We start from the raw sequence: 17,418 nt of genomic DNA, 5'->3' as shown, positions 1-17,418 counted from the left end.
TCCACTCCCGCCAGTGAGAGAAAATCCCCCAGTTCTCGACTTTTCATGAGAAGAAACATGAAGCCCGACTCCCTGCCTCTGGCTCCCTCTGCGCCTGCCAGGTCCTCCCTTCCTACTTCCAAAGCTTTGCGCTTCGCTCCCGGTGCCTGCCCCGGCCTCTCCCTCCCAAGAGGGAAGACCCGAGTACGAGGGGACTCCTGGGCCATCTGAATGGGTGAGAACCATTTCAAGGCTCCAGGCCCGGGACTGGGTTCTCCGTGGCCAGCACCCCCAGCACGTGGGCAGGACACTGGCCGCCAAGCCACTCGCCACCTGGTCTTCCTCTCTGTCCTCTACCTTGAGCTACTCCCAAGCCCCTCAGCCCCCCTCTCACCCCTAAGCTGGTACTCACAGAGCGACCTCCTCTCCTAACAATAAAACCACCACCACCACTAGGACGCCTGCCAGGTCCCTGACGCTGATCTAAGCTCTCCTGGCGGGTTACACGGGTTAGCCCTCATCACAGCCGTAGGAGGTGGGCTACCATCCCCGTTTCATACCTGAGAACGTGCGGAGCGAAGGGATCTGCCCAAACTCCCATCCCTTAGCAAGTGAGGAGCTGGGATTTACTGGGCAGTCCAGCCTCGAAGCCCAAGCCCTAAACCTTTGATGACATACGGCCCCTAATTCAAAGATGCCCATGTGACCGAGAACAGCGGTGACCCGGGGCAGGGGCCAGCCGCGTGAGGGGCGACACAATGCAGCTTTTATGGAGGCCGACGGACTGGCTCTCAGGCAAGAGCCCACTGTGATTCTTTCCCACACTTTTATACCTTCCTTAACGGGCTAATTAGCCAAGTAAAGATACACAGAACAGTCCTCAAAGTAAGCCAAGTGGAAGAGGAAAAACACTACCAGTACGCTCACGGACGCTACGGCAACAAAGGCAAACGCCCTCAGCCATCAGCCTGCTGCTCCTCATGCCCAGGCAGTGCTGTTCTCACCTGCATCCCGTCAGAGCCTTCTCCTCATGGCACAGCTGCACCGTCTGCTGACAGCCAGGACGGAAGGATGCTCAGAGGAGAGTGGGGGTAAACGGGCTCCCGGGTCAGGCATGTGGCTTTCAACCTCAGCTCTGTAACTCTGGGGCAATGACTTGTAGCTCTCTGTTCCCCACTCAGTGAAATGCGATGATGATGTTCTCTCCCTCACGGGTTAGTGTCAGCGAGACCCGAGATGACGTCTGTACAGAGGCTGGCGTGGAGTCATGGACCAGGCACTGTGTTGTGAGCGTTACATAAATTAACCCGTCAAATCTCATGATCTGAGGCGGGCAGGCCCCTGTAAGCTGCGCTGTACAGACGCAGAAGCTGAGGCACAGAAAAGTTAAGCGACTTGCTCAAAGCGACGGAGCTGTGAAGTGGCGGAGCTAGGGTGTGACCCAGGCTGTCTGACTCTCAACTAACATAGCAGTTGCTCTTAATGGCATCACCGGCACCTAGCACCGTGCAAAGGCATGACAAACAGGAGCTGAACTCAAGATGGTTGGTCCCTTCCTGCCAGGTAGGAAAGCCCCACAGCTGGCCCACGGTCGGGGTGACCTGGCTCCTGGGTCCCGTGGGAACTCTCCCCTGCTCTGGTTCTGAGCATGGGGCTCAGGAAAGCGCCCAGGCAGGCAGGCCGCTGGCTGGGGGAGGCAGAGGGTGGCGCAGGAGGACCAGGCTGCTCCCTGCGACTACACTGGGAACCGTGAGCCCCACGACCAACAAGGAGCATGCGACCCAGTGGGGGGAGGGCGAGCCCCAACGCATCGCAAGGGGTGGGCTCCAGCATCTAAGGCTGGGCTGAGAAGGAGGCTGCCATGACTTATCCAGATGGCGCCTAGAGAGGCTTGCGGCCACAGGGTCTGCAGCTCTGCCTGTCCTTGGGCACAGCTGATTCCTCTGCCCTGAATCCCAACTGCACTTGTTTCTGTATCCGTCAGAGAGGTAAGCCCTGGGCATTCACCCAACACACTGATGGCGGCAACGTCTCCCTTTCCTCAGGCCATGTCATTTGCATCTTTCCTTTGGAAAACCTTGAGTGAGAGAGAGCGAGCCCGCGCAGTAGTTAAGAATCTGGACTCTTCTGCCTGAGCCGGTGTAGGAACCTGGGCAAGCTGGTCGACCTCCCTCCGCCTCCACCGACTCACCCGCAAACCAGGGCTGATGAGAATGTCAGCCTCGTGGGGCTGGGGGAGAGACGCAGGAGAAAAAGCAGGTACAGGATGGGGCACAGTGCAGTCTGAGCTTCACGATCCAAGGGACCACCTGGAACTCGTTTCACCAGATCTTTATGCATTTCCCATAGTTCCAGAGTTTTTTCCAGACTCCGAATTTCTGTTTTTATTAAAATCCCTTCAGCTTGTACTTGCCTTTTTGTTTCTGGCTGTGCTACGCAGCTTGCAGGATCTTAGTTCCCCAACCAGGGATCAAACCCGGGCCCCCTGCAGTGGGAGCAGGGAGTCTTAACCACTGGACCACCAGGGAGTTAAGTCCCTCATACCTGCTATTTTTAAGGATATTGTCCTAGAGCACAGGGCAGCTGAAGTCAAAGCAGAAGGGGCTCGAGTGAGACTGGTCGGCAGACTCACGCAGGTGAACGTGGCCTGTCACTCCATTTGAGCTGCCCCCTCGGTTACCTGCAACCGCCCTGGAGGAATCGCGGTCCCGGTGATGTCGGCCACTGACCCCTGGGTGCGGGGCTTTTCTTTCCAGGAACAAAAGGGAGGAGAAATACAACCGGCCAGATCACCCTCATGCTCTCAAACACACAAAATTTTAGGCATTTTACACACGCAGAAACATGTGGCATGCACTAAGGCCAGCATTTCTACACCAAGGAACCACGCGGTTCTTGTGTGTCAATGATCCAGGAAGGGCTCCACCTTAGCATGAAAAGCGCCTTAATTTAGACATCCTGAAGATCTAAAAAGGAGGAAGGGAAGGACAGAAGCTGTACTGAGTACCCGGGATGGGCCAGGCGCTGTGTTAGGTCCCTTCAGAGGCGATTTTACTTAATCATCGTGTGAATTCTGCAAGTTATCATCACCATTTTAAGGAAAAGGAAACGGAAGCTCAGAGGGCTCAAGTGATCTAAGTGGCCTTGGACCCAGCAAGTGGCCTTCCTTCCACACTAGGCCACATGGTTGGGCCTGAATCTCACATTTCTATCAGAAAGTTCCTTGTAAAGGAACAGCCAGGGCGGCTGTGACGCAGAACCAACAGCCCGTGTGTCTCACGTTCCCACTGAAACGTCTCATCTGGCCTCCTAGCAGAGGGGTACCCTGAACTGTGATCAACCCCGGGAGGAAGAAGAGCAACAGATGAGCCCCAGGACAGACTTCCTCTTAAAGGGTCACAGACAAAGGGACAGTCCTACTAGCAAGCCAAGCGGAAGTTATGTAAATTCAGTGTTACCCCCTTCACCCCACCAACACACACACACACACACACACACACACACACACTTGAATGGGGCTGGGTTGGTCAGGGCTGGAGAGTCTGAGAAACTGAAACTATAAGCAAGCCCATGGGACATTCTAAGGAGGTGACTGCCTTGGGTACCGGCAGAGAGGCCTAACCAGAGATGCAAGGACAGCATTCAGGGCAGCACCCAGAAGGACGGAGGAGGGTGCTGCAGCCCAAACCCAGGGCGATGGAACTGGTGAGAGCCCGCCTCTGCCCCTTGCTGGCTGAGTGATCCCGCAGCCCTGTTCCTCAGGCTGCTCAGCTATGACATGGGGACAAGGAGAGCCTCTTCCTCAGAGCGCTCAGGACAGCGCTTGCTCCTGCTTTATCAGCACTGCTACCATCTCCACAACCTCAGAAAAACAGAGCTTGGCGGCTCAAGCGCCAGACAGAGTCACCGGTGTTGAAAATGTCGGGAGGCTGCTTGGGGCCTTTCACTCAATTTCACAGCATTTATCCTGTGGTGCGCCTAGAACACATAAAGAAGGACAAGACAGGGTTCCCACCCCTGCAAAGGGCTGTGTCTGAGAGAGAGGCCAGGGAGCCTCGGACAGGGTGACTGGGCTTCACACGGGCCTGGGCGTGAACTCCGGCTCTACCGTGAGCAAGCTGTGAACCTCTGAGCCTCAGGCTTCCCGTCTACAAGGCGGGATAATTCTACAACGTGTCTACACTAACCTGGGAGTAAGGACTAAGGGCGTGAACGAGTTAAGTGCTCAGGGCACGCTATCCAGCTGGGTGGCTACAGAGAAATCGGCTATAATGCACTCAGGGCTCTGCTTCGAAAACCCACAGAGCTGGCAAACAAAAAGACTACGCAGGGGAAGGGAGAGAGGAGGGGCCATCTGGGTGGGATATTCAAGGATCCGGAAGAAACTGTCTTGGCAGAAGAGGACAAGGCATTCCAGGCGGACGGAAGGGCACCAGCAAAGGCACAGAGGTGGAAAAGGACGGGCCATTTGGGAAGGGGTGCTGGTGGGAGAGGCGGGAATGAGGATGAGGACGGAGATTGCAGATGACTGCAGATGGTCTCTAGCCCAGCAGAGGTTTTATTTTTCATTCTGCAGGCATGACGGGAAGTTACCGATGGGCGTGTAAGAAGGGCTGATGGAGGAGTCTCCTGCCCCCCGCCACCCAGGCCGCCTTCCTTCGCCTTCGCTTTCAGCCCACCCCCCACAACCCTGCTTGCACTTCCTGTCAGTCAGGCCAGCCTCTCGGGAGGCGGAGGCCGCAGAGGGGCCTGAAGGCCGCAGACTCAAAAGCCACGCTTTTCTCTGCTCACTCCCCTACCAGCACTTCCCAGCTCTGTGACCTTAGGCAAGTGATCTGTGCTTTAGTTGCTTATCAGTGAGGAGTAGCACTGAGAAGATGGGGTGATAAAGGGATCAGAGTCAAAGAACCCCACAAATCTGCAAGGCACAAAATGGCTAACAAAGTGCAGAATCTCCCCTAGCCCCTTCCTCTTTTTCACTCCCTAAGACAAGCCATCAGAGTCAAAGGTCTCTCTGGCTAACTGTGCAAGGCAGCACGGGTCCTGACAGTAGCACACACGGGGCTCACACAGGTTTAGGAATCTGTGGGAACGGCCTCGGTCTAGAGGTTCAGTCACCCTCCAATACCTGCTCACCTGTAGGCCAGCCTTGTGCTCACAGGTCCCAGCACTTGCCTTCGGGCTCTTCCAAGCATGGGGAGCCTCCCCTCCTCATCCCTGGATCATACCACAGAAAGTTCTCAAAGGACAAGGTCGCCAGTCCCTCACCTCCGAGGCACATCTACTAGTATGCGCCCCTCTCATTCTCCAGAATTCTGCCCCAGACCTCACCGCCCTTCCCGCCGTTGCCAGCCCGCTCCTTCCACCCCACAGACCGGGCAGGCCCATCTCCCTGCTCAGGGGGGGCGATGGAGCGGCCAGCAGGCTTGAGCCCGTGTTGCCTCCTGGGGGGGGACACAGAGGAAAGGACTCTTTTCCCACAAGGGCACGTCCAGGTGCCTGTGCCCCCTCAGGAGAGCCGCCTCCACCCCAGTTAAGTAACCCAAGGCCCAGAATTTACGCCATTGAGGATTCTACCCCTTTCTCTACTCTTTTAAGTTCCTGCCTTTAATAGTTTTTGCCATATTAAAAGGTCTGTTTATTTTATTCATCTTAATTATTAATGAGAGTAATTATCTTCATATTTTAGCTAGAGTCCCTTAATCAATCTTATCACTTTTAACTTAAAGAAATCTCGCTTTTTTTTTTTTTTTTTTTTTTGCGGTACGCGGGCCTCTCACTGTTGCAGCCTCTCCCGTTGCGGAGCACAGGCTCAGCGGCCATGGCTCACGGGCCCAGCCGCTCCACGGCATGTGGGATCTTCCCGGACCGGGGCACGAACCCGCGTCCCCTGCATCGGCAGGCGGACTCTCAACCACTGCACCACCAGGGAAGCCTAATCCTACTGTAACTTTTTAAATGTCCCCTTCTGCCATTTTAATGATCATAATTTAGTTTGCTTTACCCTGTTGTGTTTGTTGGATTTGGTTTTCATTTTTTTTGTTTGTTTGTTTGTTTGTTTTTTTGGGGGTTTTTTTTGCGGTACGTGGGCCTCTCACTGTTGTGGCCTTTCCCCTTGCGCAGCACAGGCTCCGGACGCGCAGGCTCAGTGGCCATGGCTCACGGATCCAGCCGCTCTGCGGCATGTGGGATCTTCCCGGACCGGGGCACGAGCCCGTGTCCCCTGCATCGGCAGACAGACTCTCAACCACTGCGCCACCCGGGAAGCCCTGGTTTTCATTTTTTATTGCAATTTTAACAGCTTGATTGAGGTATCATTCATAGGCCACACGATTCACCTGTTTAAACTATACAAGTCAGTGGTCTTTTAGCATATTCACAGGTATGTGCACCCATCACAAGTCAGTTCTAGAACATTCTCGTCACCTCAAACCCTTTAGCTATCACCCCTCTGTGCCTCCAGCCCAGCCCTAAGCACTCACTAATCTACTGTCCTATTCTGGACTCACCCCTACATGGAATCCCATAGTCACGGCCTTTTGTGATTGGTTTCTTTCTCCACTGAATGATCATGGCACCCTGGCTGAAAAGTCAGTTGACCACAGATGTGTGGGTTTATTTCTGGACTCTCAATTCTATTCCATCAGTCTCTAATTCTATCCCTGTGCCAGTACCATGCTGTCTGGATTACTGTTGCTTTGTAGTAAGTTTTGAAATTACAATGTGTGAGCCCTTACTGGATTCTTCTTTTTCAGGGTTATTTTAGCTTTCTACATACCCTCTAATTCCATATGAATTTTAGAATGAGTTTATCGATTTCCACAAAGAAGTCAGCTGGGATTCTTAAAGGAATTGCGTGGAATCTGAAGATCAGTTTGGGGAGTACTGACATCTTAACAATGTTGCCTTCTGACCTGTGAACAGGGGCTATTTTCCCATTTACTTAGATCTTAAGTTTCTGTCAGTATTTTGTAGTTTTCAGAGTATATGCTTTGTACTTGTTTTGTTAAATTTATTCCGAAGTATTTTATTCTTTTTGATACTATTGTGAACAGAACTGTTTTCTTAATTTCATTTTTGGACTGTTCATTACAAGGGTAAAGAAATAGAACTGATTTTTGTATATTGATCTTGTCCTGCAATCCTGTTGAATTTGTTTTTTATTTTTGAAAAGTCACAGGGCAGCAGCTTGGGGGAAGAGTCCACACCATAAACAGGGAGGTATAGACACTAGAACTAGCCCATCCTCTTCACAGCTGGACTCACCTTGCCACTGAACCCGGGAAACCCGCTAAATGCCTGTCTCAGTCATTAGCCCCAGGGAGCCCAACTTCTGTCAACTGCTTTCGACTGTGATCCTTTTCCGAGGGATTACAAAGTTAACTTCTACTTCTCTTCCCTTCTGTTCTCAGCACAACTTAATAAACACAGAACGACTGCTGAACACTTGAAGAAAATAATCCAAATTTACAAAACACATCAGTTCAGGTGACTGTTTTCGTTACCAAGATACTTTTGCCTTTTGCAAAACAGATCACTGCAGCTTTCTGTAACACATCTGAAATACGCCGAAATCCAAACTCTTTGTTTATGTCCTTTTAGAAACACTCATATACATCCAGGCGCACCTGTAAATTTACATGAAGCAATACATCATCTTTATTTAAGTCTTGTCTACTCCATAACAGCTTGGAGGGAAGGTTTTATGTTAATTTTGCAAACTGGGAAGACACAGCTCAAGGCAAGAAAAGACTAAAAAGCTGTGCATTCATCCCTTGTCTCCTGCTCCAGGAAAGTCACTGGAGGGGCACCTAATTAAATTAAATTGGCTAAACTTTGACTTAGCACCTACTCTGTTTCCAGCAGACAATGCACAGACATTAAGGACAGAAAGTATGTGAGGGGTGCGGCCACCACCCTCAAGGAGGGTGGCTTGGTTGGCAAAAAGTCACACAGATAAATAGCTGAGACACAGCGTGGCAGGCCTGTCCTGAGAGGTGGTGACAAGACCATGCGGGGATGAGATGAGCCTCCTGAACAGTCAGAAACGGGCTCACTGCGCGTGTGCGTGACAATCTAAAAACGCCGACTGTCATCTCATCGTCTTAGGTATTTGCCCTCTTAACCTCACCACTGACATCCTTAGAACCCAGTCTGAGGCGTGCTGATCCTTCTTCCCAGCACTGGGCCTCCAGAAAACTAGGACCACTCATGGTGTGATGAGGACACACCTTCAAGGGTTAGGCAGACGACATACCCAGACTGAGGCCAGCTGCGGGTTAAACGGCAGCTGAATGAATGGGGAAGGGGAATGCGGAAGGTGCGTGCCCTCAACAGAGGGTGGCACACCTCTCTGCCTCACCAGTTGCTATTAAAGAAATGCAGTTCAATGTTGCCTAGTTTTATTTCTACAGAAAAGTTGAAAGGCTGACTTTGTAGGTGAAATTTCTGATTTTTAAATGCCATCAACTACAATTAAAACAAACACCATGAGGCCAACAAAATACATTGCCAGAGGTGGCCCAAAGGCCCTGCTCTGTGTACACTGTCACCTGTAAGCTCCACGACACTCTGGAAAGATATATTATTCCAGATAATCCCGATGAGGAAACTGAGGCAGAGAGAGGTCAAAACTTGCTGAAGGACTCCCCAACAGGAAATGACGGGACAAGAATTCTAACCCAGGCTGTCTTACATCAAAAGTCCACTCAGGTGTGACAGTCTCAAGGGGCTAGTTTGGATTTCCAAGGACCTGAAGCCGTGGAGGAGCCCAACAAAAAAAGTTACTTAAGGCTATTTCTTTCTTAATTTCTCTTTACTCTAAAAAAATACTCATCTGCTTATTTTTAATGCCTTTCTTTCAATAGGTCAGGAAATAAAAATGCTTATTAGATCCACAGGTCATGACATTTTAAGCATTCAGATAATCATATTTCCAAGTCAAATGTGAGGTGGGAATCCCCAGCACAGCTCTCAGTTCCTGAAGCCTTTTCTTCCCTGCCGCAGGGCCCAGCGGAACTTCCTGGTCTCCTGTCTACTTAAAGGCTGATGCTCCCCACCCCTTCCCCTGAGGAACTCCAGTCATTCTACCAGTCACACATCTACTCAGCACTTAAGACACTCAAAGATGAAGTCTGCTCTTGGGGGGCTTTCCTACCTCCAGGGGCTCCTGCCTTTTATACACCTGTTGTGTGGTAATATCTGGGTGCTACCATCTCCTCCACAAGACTTAGACACAGGGAAGGCAGACAGGGTGGGCAGTGATTCCATTAACTACATGAGGAAGTAAAGGAAGAGACACAGCTCCCACAGACTGGCAGCTCGGTCACTCAGCAAGCACACCACCTCCCTCCTGCGGGCACCAAGCCAAGTGTTGGGGATGCCGTGGTCTGTCTTCACCCAGCAAACGTTCTCTGGAGCTGTTAGTGAGGCCAGTCTCCACAGGTTACTTGCTATGCCCACATAGTCAAGCACACAGGCCTTAAGTTGTTTAAAATTACACACCTTTTAGTTTTACCTGGCGTCAGTAACTTTTTTCCATTTGCTTGGTTTTCTCTGTACCCATATCGAATTCACACTCAGACTCTCTGCTAGCATACAAATTTCCCTTCACACGTTCACAGGTACTAAGCAACTGATCCTTTGCATGGACTTCCGTCCCCCAGGCCCCCACGTCTGTCATCATGATTTCCCTTCATCATCTCTCCAGGGTTTCCACTGACCCCCTCTTCCTGGGCCCCATGCTTTCCTGTCTCTTAGCTTAGCCTGTTATTTGATGGTGTACATCCTCCTGTGGCTTCCTACAAGGGAACTTGGAAGATCAGAGGTGAATTGTTTCCAATCCGCATGTATGAAAATGTGTGAGGTCCTTATCCTCACACCTCATTGACTGGAAGATTCCAGGGTGAAAGTCCATCCCCATCAGAAAGTTGACGGTGTTGCTCCAAGCTCTCTAGCTTCCGTTACTACTGGGAAGTCTGATGTCTCCTCTCTGGAGGCTCTTCAAGCCCCAGACTTCTGAAGTCTCAGGCTGTTGGATCCTGGTGTGGGTTTCTTTATGTTCATCATGCTAGACATCTGCTAGGTCTTTTGATCTAGAACTTAACATCCTTCAGATCTGGGAAAATTCCATGTCATTTCCCGTCATCTCCTCCTTTCTACTCCCCTGCACACACACTCCCTCCCCTTACTGTGAACTTGAACTCCTACTGTGTGGACAATGGATCTTTTAGACTCAGCTTCTTATTTTCAACTTAAAACTCTCCTATTTCCATCCCTTTTGAGTTTCTGTTCTTTACAGGAGATTTTCTCAACTTTATCTCACTATCTTTCCTTCCACCAAATCTTTTATTGCAATAGTCATATTTCTTTTATTTCCAAGAGCTCTTTTTTATTTTCTGCATGTCCCTCCTTTATAGCCTCTTGCTCTGGTTTCATGACGCAATATATTCCTTCTCTCCTTTCCTTTTCTTCTGCTCCTCATTTTGGTTCTATTTCCTAAGTTAGCTTCTCTTACATTCATGTTAGAGTTCTCAAATGCTTGGTGAAAAGTTAAAATGCTGGGGATTCCCTGGTGGCGCAGTGGTTGAGAGTCCGCCTGCCGATGCAGGGGACACGGGTTCGTGCCCCGGTGCGGGAGGATCTCACATACTGTGGAGTGGCTGGGCCCATGGGCCATGGCCACTGAGCCTGCGCTCCGCAACGGGAGAGGTCACAACAGTGAGAGGACCGCGTACAGCAAAAAAAAAAAAAAAAGTTAAAATGCTTCATTAAGATACTGCTGTACATTAAAAGTCCTGTGTTTTGCAGGGTCAGGAAGAGAAAGGGAGAGGCTGCCATTGTGTGGGCTTCCATGAAGGGGGAGCAGACAGAGGCTGGCTATTTTGCTAGGAATCCCCTAAATTTCAGGATCTAGAAGACTTTTCTCTTGGACTGGTCAGTTTCTGCAGAAAAGCCTCCAGCCTCTGGCTTTAGGGACTGTAAGCCTGGCTGCCAGCGTTTTAGGAGCTACAGGGGGAAAGGCAGTGAAGACTCCTACCTCACTGTGTATAGAGATTATCTCATACCGCCTGTTATCAGCACTGTACCCTGTCCCCAGCTACATCTCACGTCTGAGAGTCTCAAAAGCCTCCAGTGCATCTTCTCTTGAGGTTAAGTCCAAGGAATGAGGAATCACTGGAGGTACTAATGAGGAAAGACTGCTAAGTCACAAAGTCCAGACCTCTGTCTTTGTGGGAAAGGGCTTGTTACCTGGCTATGCCAAGTAGGGGAGGGGACCTGGGGGGTGCAATGGCTCTTCACAGACTATAAACCAATCCTCTTGTCTCTAGCCCCATCCAGACTGGTGCTTTCAGAGGTCCCTGGTTTATATCAGGTTTGAGGTGTCCACTCTTGGCTACTGCCCCACACAAGCATTCAGCTTTCCCAGTCTGCGCGGTCAGTTACCGTTTGTACATCTGCCTTTGAGCACAAAAATGTAGACAACTCTCCCTGCCGTCACTTCCTGTCCTATTCTCTTTGTACTTGCAGGTTTATTCCTTTTACAGCCTATCATCACCAGGAAGGAGGTGGAAGAGTGCAGAAAACCGCATCTATTCCTTCTGTCATCTTTTACTGGAAAGCTCTGACCCTAAGATTTTTAAACAACTTTGGTTAATCAGGAGGAGTTAAACAGCATGGGATAAAAATCAAGAACTGAGAAAAACAAAGGACTAAGGAAGGTTTTTAAAGTTTCAGAGTCTATTGTCCCTAGTTTAACTTTCTTAGAAAGTTCAAATCCCACCTCCAACACTTCCTGACTGCTTAACCTCATATAAGTCACTTAGCATCTCTTCACTTTAATCTTACCTGTAAAATGGTAACAATACCACCTAGGTTGCAGGGCTAGAAAATGCAATCATGCAACACACAGATCAGGTACTTAAAAAATACTGGCTTAGCGTAAGAAGGAAAAGATAAATTTCGGTTTCTGGACGCCAGGAATGGGAGATGTTGGAGGGACATCCATATAGAGATGTTTGCTGGGAGTCAGAATGGGTTTCATTCAGCAAACGTTTCCCGAGCGCTTTTTATATAGAAGGTCCTGGGCCAGGCGCTGAGGAATAGAGTGGAAAAAATAACGTGAAATCATCCTACCTCAGGGCAGAACATGGTTAAGAGGGACAGGCTGGCACTTAGAGGGGAGAAGTGAAAACTGTCCGTGCAGCCCAGGCAGGAGCCGAGCCTGCCTTTACCTTTCTTGGTCTTGCAAGGTCCACGTTCAGGGTGGATCTCTTGTAAGGGAAGAGGCACCACCTTGGCCAGCCCCGCATTCAGCATGTACTGGTACAGGCGCTTAAACGTCCTCTCGCACAGCCCCTGCAAAATCGAAACGCTGCTGTTAGGTAGAGCAAGGTGTCTGAAACTATTGGAGGGTCACGTACACGAACAAGCGGGGACCCGAGTTAACTGACGATCTTGAATGAGGAATCACTGGAGGCACTAATGAGAAAATACTGCCAAGCTACCTTGTCCGGGGAACAAAACGAGTCTGCAGCAGCATATAAACCATCCATTTGATTACGAGTGGGGAAAGAGATCTCCCCACTGAAAGGGGTGAGAATGAGGCAGATGGGGGCAGCACTAGAAGATTTTCACTGTATACCATTTCATCTTGTTTTGGTTTTTTTAAACAATAAGTGTATTATTAATTATTAATAGATATATACATACGTACACACACCTCTCACAGGCAGTGGAAGAGAAAAAATTAAATTTAAGACCTTTAAAAAAATTTAGTCTATCTGTGAAGTTACAACAAAATGAGGATGAGTACATCCACCCCGTCACTCACATTTCTGTGAGGAGGCAACACAACCAAAATGACCCAAAGCGCTCCTAACTGTCGAGGTTACCAACGAGCAGCCTCCAGTGCAGGCCGTGTTTTTTCATCTACACGTTTTCTTTGCAAAAGGTAATTTACGGGGCTTCCCTGGTGGCGCAGTGGTTGAGAGTCCGCCTGCCGATGCAGGGGACACGGGTTCGTGCCCCGGTCCGGGAAGATCCCACATGCCGCGGAGCGGCTGGGCCCGTGAGCCATGGCCGCTGAGCCTGCGCGTCCGGAGCCTGTGCTCCGCAACGGGAGAGGCCGCAACAGTGAGAGGCCCGTGTACCGCAAAAAAAAAAAAGTAATTTACTTGCCAACATTGAAAAGTGAGAGAGTTCATTTTAAAAAAAACAGATTCTGGCTTCTCTTGAAAAACAGGATCTGGCAACAAATCCTAGGCCTGCGGTTCCTCCCAGCATCAGCCAGAGGGAGGTGAGGACCAGCTGCTCCCTCCAGACAGGCACGCCCGACCCGGACGCCCTGGCCTTCTCTGCCCATCAGACCCCTTACATGGTGAGGCCGAAGGTCAGTTCCTGTTTACCACCATTTTTGTGCTGCTTTTCTCTCATGATAGTTAAGAGGAAAGTTGAATAATTCTTGAATCCACACTGATATAAAAAATTTTTTTTTTTTTTGGCCCACGCCACGGGGCTTGCAGGATCTCAGTTCCCCAACCAGGGATTGAACCCGGGCCACAGCAGTGAAAGCGCTGAATCCTAACCACTAAACCACCAGGGAACTCCCTCAAAAACTTATTCTACACTTGGCCTGTTTCACTGATCCACACCACCCTCCTGGCCACTACTAGCGTTTGATTTTGCCGCCACTGGCAGAGCCGGGCAGGCTGCCACCTGAACAGCAGGAGGCACTCGCGACTAAGAGTGGGGCACGGCTCCTCCCAGGTTTCCTCTTACACTCTGGGGCAGACAGAGGCAGCATATGTCTGAGGGCCGCTGCCACCACCCACGTGCCTGTGATCACCTCTCGGAGGAGCCAGTACGCTAACTGCTGGGCAGCAGAACATATTGTTATCAAAGAAATACAGACAGCTCACATGCGGCTCACTTAACCCGCCGGCTGGTAAACGGCGCCTCTTGTTAATCCAGCCGTGCCCCCAGCGTCGTGGAAAGACCCTATGGAAACGCATCCATCGAACCCTAGCCCTCAGCATATGGCCCTGAGCCCTGGACCACCCTATGGGGGGCTGCCATCGAGGACTCACATAACCTGCCCAGAGGATGGAGGATGACATAGTCCTTCCCTTACGGGGGGGCTACCGTTGAGGACTCGCACAACCTGCCCAGTTAAAGAAAGCGGCCCTCCCCACTCCCCCCAAAAGACAGCATCCACATTCATGGCGTCCACCTCATCCAGAGGTTAATTATTCACTAAATCCTGCTCAGCCTTCTCTGACCCCTATTTCCAGCTGCTGACTAAACATCACCAAGTCAAAGTCCCAGAAGATCTTCATACTCAATAAATCCTAAAATCAAATTTGTCCTGTGCCTCAATCTCAGGCAAACTCACTCCTCTTTCTGAACTCTGTACTTTCATTGTACACTCATTCAACAAATCTGGGCTCAGCGTCTCCGTGGGCCAGGCCGTCCTCATGGTGGGGGGTTGGCAGGCACGATCCCTGCCCTCAGGTACCCGCCCTCCAGCTCTGGTCCACCCCAGGGAGGGGTTGCCACTCGAGCTAGACAACAGATTCCTTCTCCTTCGTTGCTCCGCATGCCCGACACCCACACCCTGGCTTCAGTCACTCACCAAGTCCTGCTCGTGCCACCCCCCAAATATCACCAACAATTCAAGGCGTCACCCACCCTACCTGAGGCCACAGCACCCCCCTCCCCGCCCTGCCTCCAATCCCCTCCCCATCCATCAGTTCACCTCCCCAACACTCAAACTGCAGTTCACCAGGCTAAAGGCTGAAACCCAAGTCCTCAGCCTGGCACTCGAGACCTTCTTTATCTGGCTCCAATTTCCTTTCCAGCCACGTCTCTTACTACTCCCGCCGGGCACGCTGCCGCCTGGCTGCCCCCTGTGTCACTGCCAGCCTCGGAAACACCCCATCACCTCCCACAGCTCCACGCCTTTGCTCCAGCCCGTCTCCTCTGCCTGAAAGATGGTCTCTCCTCTGCCGGATGATGCTGACTTCATCTTCAAAGCCCAGCTCAACTGGAACTGGCTCTGCAAAGCTTTTCCCATCTCTCCTTTCACGCAACTCAAACACATCCTTCCAAGGAGCAGTCTGGCCTGAGTGTGTGTTCACACGTCAGCCCCTCCAGTTAGACTGCTCTGCGGCAGTGTAAGACTGTCACCCTCGTTCATTTTTGCCATGGTGGTGCGAAACACGGTTCTGACTCCAAATAGATACTCACTAAAGTATTTGTTGAATGAATAAATAAATAAACAGTGTCCTCTATCAGTCAAATCTTGTCACTTAGATCGTCCACAGCTTGACCTGAGATGCTCAGTTTCTCTACCCTTGAGTGACTCAGCAGGGCAGAGGGTTTCGATCTTCAGTGTCTGCATGGGCTGGACGAACAATATAAAGAACAAAGCGGGCAGGTATTTCTCTCCGCTTGTAGGAGTTTCCTTCATCTTGACTAGCGCCTCTCAGGAAGAGGCCTTATCAGTCTACCTTTTATTCCCCACTTTTGACAGACACTCAGATACTGAGAAATATTTCTCTCCTCCTGAACAGCGGCGCTCAAAGAGTGACAAATGGCACCGCCTGCCTGTCTGAGAGGTGACAGGAGGGAAGGGGCCTGGGGTGGGCGGCCAGCACACAGCCAGCTCCAGATAACTGCTATCACAAGAGACCACGGGCCCAGGCTGGCCAGAGCCTCTGACATTTCCAGGGAAGCTGGTAACCTAGATTTTGAGGCAAAATCTCAATTTTTAAAAGATGCTAGGTCAAAGTTCTTTCTAACAGTGTGCAGGCTGAATCCGACCCACAAGCTTTGGTTTATAACCTCTGCTTTAAAGAGACTTGGGCATACAGTGCATTTAGCAGGAGGGGCGAAAGCCCTTCCCTCAGCGCAGTGAAATCAGAGAGCAGAGCCCCCTGGGGGCAGCACAAGGTGAGGAGCGAGAAGGATCTACAACCTGGAGTCTATAACCTGAAGTCTACAAGCAGACTCCAAGCCATGCTCCTCTGGGGACTAATTACGATCACCCCCAAATCTTGACTTCAAATCCTACTGTTCCACCTACAGGGCAGTCATACTTTCCTCCCGTTTCCAGTGATGGCTCCTTCCTAACTTCTACGGAGGAGGGCTCAAATCAGACCGGAAGCAGCATCACCCCTGTGCTTTCTTCCTCCCACTCTCACTTCATCACTGCCTCTGTTCCTGGACCCAAAGATGAAGCAGGTCCATAACTGCTTTTCTCCCTGTGTTGTCTCTCCTCCTTCTCAGTAGTCACTCTGTTATTTCAGCATAAAACCACTGGGAACAAAATGACAAGCTTGATTATGAAAGTAAATCTAAACGCTCAGATTCACCATTCCACAGGAACTTTTATAGCAGGACTTGGCGCAAATCCCCGGGAAAACTGGAGGCCACCCAAGAGCAGGAAGGACTTAAAGACTGAGCCCTTTTTCATTCTGTAAAGCAAAGTTCTGCTTGTTTCATGGCTATGTTAACAGAGAAGAGCCAATTCTGACTCCATGTTCATGTTTCTGACTTTAACCTTTGCTTTTTGTTGCTTTTGTTATTATAATCATACATAATGACCTGCCTCAGGGAACCCTGCCCCTCTGCCTGAAAGTTGAACTAAAGTGCCTTTGTTCAGCTCACAGGGCGACAATCTGACCCTGCCCACCTGTGAATGGCTGCACAAAAGAAATTAACATATCCCCTCCCTGATGCTGGCCAAGCCAGGCAAAACTAATGGCCATGTTACTTTACTTCCTCACCTCCTACCCCGCTCTGTTCTATAAAAAAAAACTGGCATAGGATAGGACGGTTTGTGGGGACCCCAGTCCGCATCTTCTCGGTCTGCCGACTTTCCGAATAAAGTCATTATCCCTTTGCCTCAACACCTCATCTCCCGATTTACTGGCCTGTTGTGCGGCGGGCAGAACGGGCTTGGACTCGGTAACAGCTAGGGATGGTCAAGCCCATGACAGGGTTTTCAACTGCGGTGCACTGAAATCTACACTTGACAATGCTCCCCACTGCGTTACAAACGGATCCAGCCCCCCACACGGGCAGGGGCAGCTCACCAGTTCCTCCCTCAGCTTTCCCAGTGTCTCTGTCCGGTTACTCCGTGTGCTCAGCACAGCTGAGAGCTTCTCCATAAGGATGTCGTATTTGCTCCTCCTGTGAGAAATATAAAACACTTCATTTTTTTCCAGACCTACTGCTAAAGACTGCCTGTTTTTTAAAGATGACAAGATTTAAATGACAACACATCAAACTACAGAACCTCGTGGTCTTAGGTCTCAGAACATCCAGCCCAACTGCTTGTCCCTTACAGCTGGAAAGACTGGGGCTCTGAGTGGTTCAGTCTCACGGCCAAGGTCACCGAACTAGTGGCAGTGTACAGACTAGCCTCCGTGGCTAAAA

The 17,418-nt window shown here is 50.6% G+C and overlaps 1 protein-coding gene across 1 annotated transcript in view; it reads right to left on the bottom strand.

Moving 5' to 3' along the window:
- Nucleotides 1-17,418, bottom strand: part of GTF3C1 (general transcription factor IIIC subunit 1) — a 72,196-nt gene that overhangs the window by 47,098 nt on the left and 7,680 nt on the right. Inside the window, exons 5-6 of the mRNA XM_082857238.1 lie at nucleotides 17,076-17,172; nucleotides 12,213-12,336 (exon numbers count right to left, since the gene is read on the bottom strand). Coding sequence (XP_082713364.1) covers nucleotides 12,213-12,336; nucleotides 17,076-17,172 — 221 coding nt within the window. The remainder of the gene's footprint in view (nucleotides 1-12,212; nucleotides 12,337-17,075; nucleotides 17,173-17,418) is intronic.

The sequence above is a fragment of the Leucopleurus acutus genome, assembly GCF_964270905.1.
Source record: "Leucopleurus acutus genome assembly, chromosome: 16".
NCBI classification, from domain to species: domain Eukaryota; kingdom Metazoa; phylum Chordata; class Mammalia; order Artiodactyla; family Delphinidae; genus Leucopleurus; species Leucopleurus acutus.
Note: the sequence above shows the minus strand (reverse complement) of the source record. Positions and strands in the feature narration are given on the sequence as shown.